This window comes from Austrofundulus limnaeus, unplaced genomic scaffold (genome assembly GCF_001266775.1).
Source record: "Austrofundulus limnaeus strain Quisiro unplaced genomic scaffold, Austrofundulus_limnaeus-1.0 Scaffold5510, whole genome shotgun sequence".
Lineage (NCBI taxonomy): Eukaryota > Metazoa > Chordata > Actinopteri > Cyprinodontiformes > Rivulidae > Austrofundulus > Austrofundulus limnaeus.
In genome coordinates this window covers 2,488-3,225 of record NW_013957912.1, presented here as the reverse complement: position 1 = coordinate 3,225, position 738 = coordinate 2,488, and the positions used below count along the sequence as shown (strand labels likewise).

Here is a 738-nt window from a genome sequence, read left to right as displayed (position 1 = left end):
TCTATCGAGTCCACGAATCCCAGTGTTGGTGCCCGTTTAAAGGTACGTCTGGCTCGTCTTGAAATTGAAGCCAAAGAACGGGAACGTAAAGATGAACTTGATTTTAAGCTCAAATGCCGGCAAATAGAAGCTGAAACTGCAGTAAAAATCCGTCAGCTGGAGCTACAGTCTCATAAACTGGCCTCTGACCCAATTATTCAAACTTCTGATGGGTATAGAGATAATGTCAATAATCTTTCAGATAAACCTTCCTCTTTTGACATAAGTAAAAATATTGCCCTTGTTCCACCATTCAGAGAGACAGAGGTGGAGGCATATTTTAATGCATTTGAACGTATTGCTGTTGCCCTTCACTGGCCCAAAGAAGTGTGGTCTCTTTTGCTGCAATGCAAACTAGTTGGTAAAGCACAGGAGGTATGTGCAGCTCTAACAATTGAAGAAAGTCTTGTGTATGACAAAGTTAAAGCTGCCATACTCAGGGCATATGAGTTGGTGCCTGAGGCATACAGGCAGCGTTTCAGAGCTTTAAGAAAATCCACTACACAAACATTTGTTGAATTTGCAAGGGAAAAAGGAATGCTATTTGACAGATGGTGCCAGTCAACCAAAGCAACTGATTTTAATTCACTGCGTGAATTGATGTTGTTGGAAGAATTCAAAAACTGTCTCCCAGATCGTACAGTCTTGTATCTGAATGAGCAAAAAGTTATCACTTTACAAGAGGCGGCTGTCCTGGCA

At 41.5% G+C, this 738-nt stretch overlaps 1 protein-coding gene across 1 annotated transcript; it reads left to right on the top strand.

The window, feature by feature from the left end:
- LOC106512295 (uncharacterized) lies at positions 1-738 on the top strand (the record flags this gene model as incomplete). The annotated part of the gene is given in 1 exon segment (XM_014000951.1): positions 1-738. A coding segment is annotated over 1 exon segment (738 nt), but the record flags the coding sequence as incomplete, so codon positions are not given.